This window comes from Sinocyclocheilus grahami, unplaced genomic scaffold, assembly GCF_001515645.1.
Source record: "Sinocyclocheilus grahami isolate Dianchi unplaced genomic scaffold, SAMN03320097.WGS_v1.1 scaffold9315.1, whole genome shotgun sequence".
Classification (NCBI taxonomy): domain Eukaryota; kingdom Metazoa; phylum Chordata; class Actinopteri; order Cypriniformes; family Cyprinidae; genus Sinocyclocheilus; species Sinocyclocheilus grahami.
This window is the reverse complement of record NW_015512536.1, coordinates 4924-6394: the sequence shown is the minus strand read 5'-3', so window position 1 is coordinate 6394 and position 1471 is coordinate 4924. Positions and strand designations below refer to the sequence as shown.

The window sequence follows — 1471 nt, the reverse complement described above, 5'->3', positions numbered from 1 at the left end:
GATCCTCTGATAAGGTTTGTGCTCATATTCCTGTGCAGTAAGAAAAATATTTAAGGCATGTTTTGACACTTCAAACTCTGATGTCTTTTAAAGTTGCTCACCATGTGTGGGTGACACCTCTCTCCTCGATAGCTCCGAACATCTTCCAGATCAAGAGTGGCTGTGACAACCTCCTGCAAGCCAGAAAAAATCTGACTGATCAAACTGAAATCTTCAGCATGTTAATAATCACAGTCACTTGGGCGAGTTTCAATATTCAAGTAAGTGTGAATTGGCACATACTACATCCTTGAGTGAGAACTGCGCTCCTCTGGCAACAATATCTCCATTGATGGCAATCATAGCACACCCGTCGTAGTACAGACGGTCTCCATCACAACCCTTCTGATTGGCAAATAGATAGATCCCTCCACTCTGAAACAAACATATTCTATATATAAGGCTCATTGTCACACTATCACTAGATAGACACTATCTTTACAAAGGCCACTTGAATATGGATTCATTAATATGTACTGTAAAAAGTTGGCTGTAGCCTATCTATTTGCTCATAAATGCAGTGATAATAATAGTGTAACATGTTATTACTATTTAAACTGTTTTCTATTGTAATATGATTTAAATCATTCAGAAATATTAATATAATCTGTTTACCTTAGTGGTGGCAGATTTGACCAAGTTCACCCTGTGGTCAGCCTTACGTAGCTCATGGTAGCTTGCAGAGGAATTGGTAAAGATCTCAATACCATCTAAACCCATGTCAACATGTGGACTAAAGAAAGAAGAAAAAGAAAGTTTAATTTCTCAAACAAAAGCAATTTATGGAACTACATTCATGTTTTATTTCACCAGATTGTAGCATAACATAGAAAAAACATGTCTAAATGTCCTCTGCAGGACATTAGGAAAGGATTTAAGACAATAATTTATGAGATTATTGTTTGCAGATCATTACCTCCTGGGGTTCCACAGCTCAGCACAAATCTCACTCCCTATGCAGGTGTCCTTGGTGGACAGCACCCCATCTCCAAACGCCACTGTGGTCTATCAGTGAGGACAGATTAGATTATTATTTATGCCAAATAATGTGTCCCTGCAAATATACATATACATGTAGAATAAGAATATAATTCTTTTTGGTACTTTAATTTTTAATAATGGTTCTTATTATTATCAATGTTGTAATCAGTCTTTGCGGCTAAATATTTCTGGATTCTTTCTTCTGTCAGGATTCTTTCATGAACAGAAATGAAAAAGAACAACATTTGTTTGAAATAGAACGTTTTTCTAACATTATAAATGTCTTAACTGCCAACCGTCAACTGTCTCAACTGTTTAAATCTTACTTATACCAAATTTTTGAATGGTTGTATACCACAGTTTCCAAAAAAATAAAAATAAATAATATATATATACTGTATATATATTGAAATTTTCACCAGATGTCGGTAACAACCCAAGTAATCCATAC

The 1471-nt window shown here is 35.1% G+C and overlaps 1 protein-coding gene across 1 annotated transcript in view; it reads right to left on the bottom strand.

The window, feature by feature from the left end:
* The window catches only part of LOC107578214 (glutamine-dependent NAD(+) synthetase-like), a gene marked incomplete at its 3' end in the record, with an annotated part of 5800 nt that overhangs the window by 1924 nt on the left and 2405 nt on the right, over positions 1-1471 (bottom strand). Inside the window, exons 7-11 of the mRNA XM_016264192.1 lie at positions 956-1044; positions 655-772; positions 283-414; positions 102-173; positions 1-30 (exon numbers count right to left, since the gene is read on the bottom strand). Coding sequence (XP_016119678.1) covers positions 1-30; positions 102-173; positions 283-414; positions 655-772; positions 956-1044 — 441 coding nt within the window. The remainder of the gene's footprint in view (positions 31-101; positions 174-282; positions 415-654; positions 773-955; positions 1045-1471) is intronic.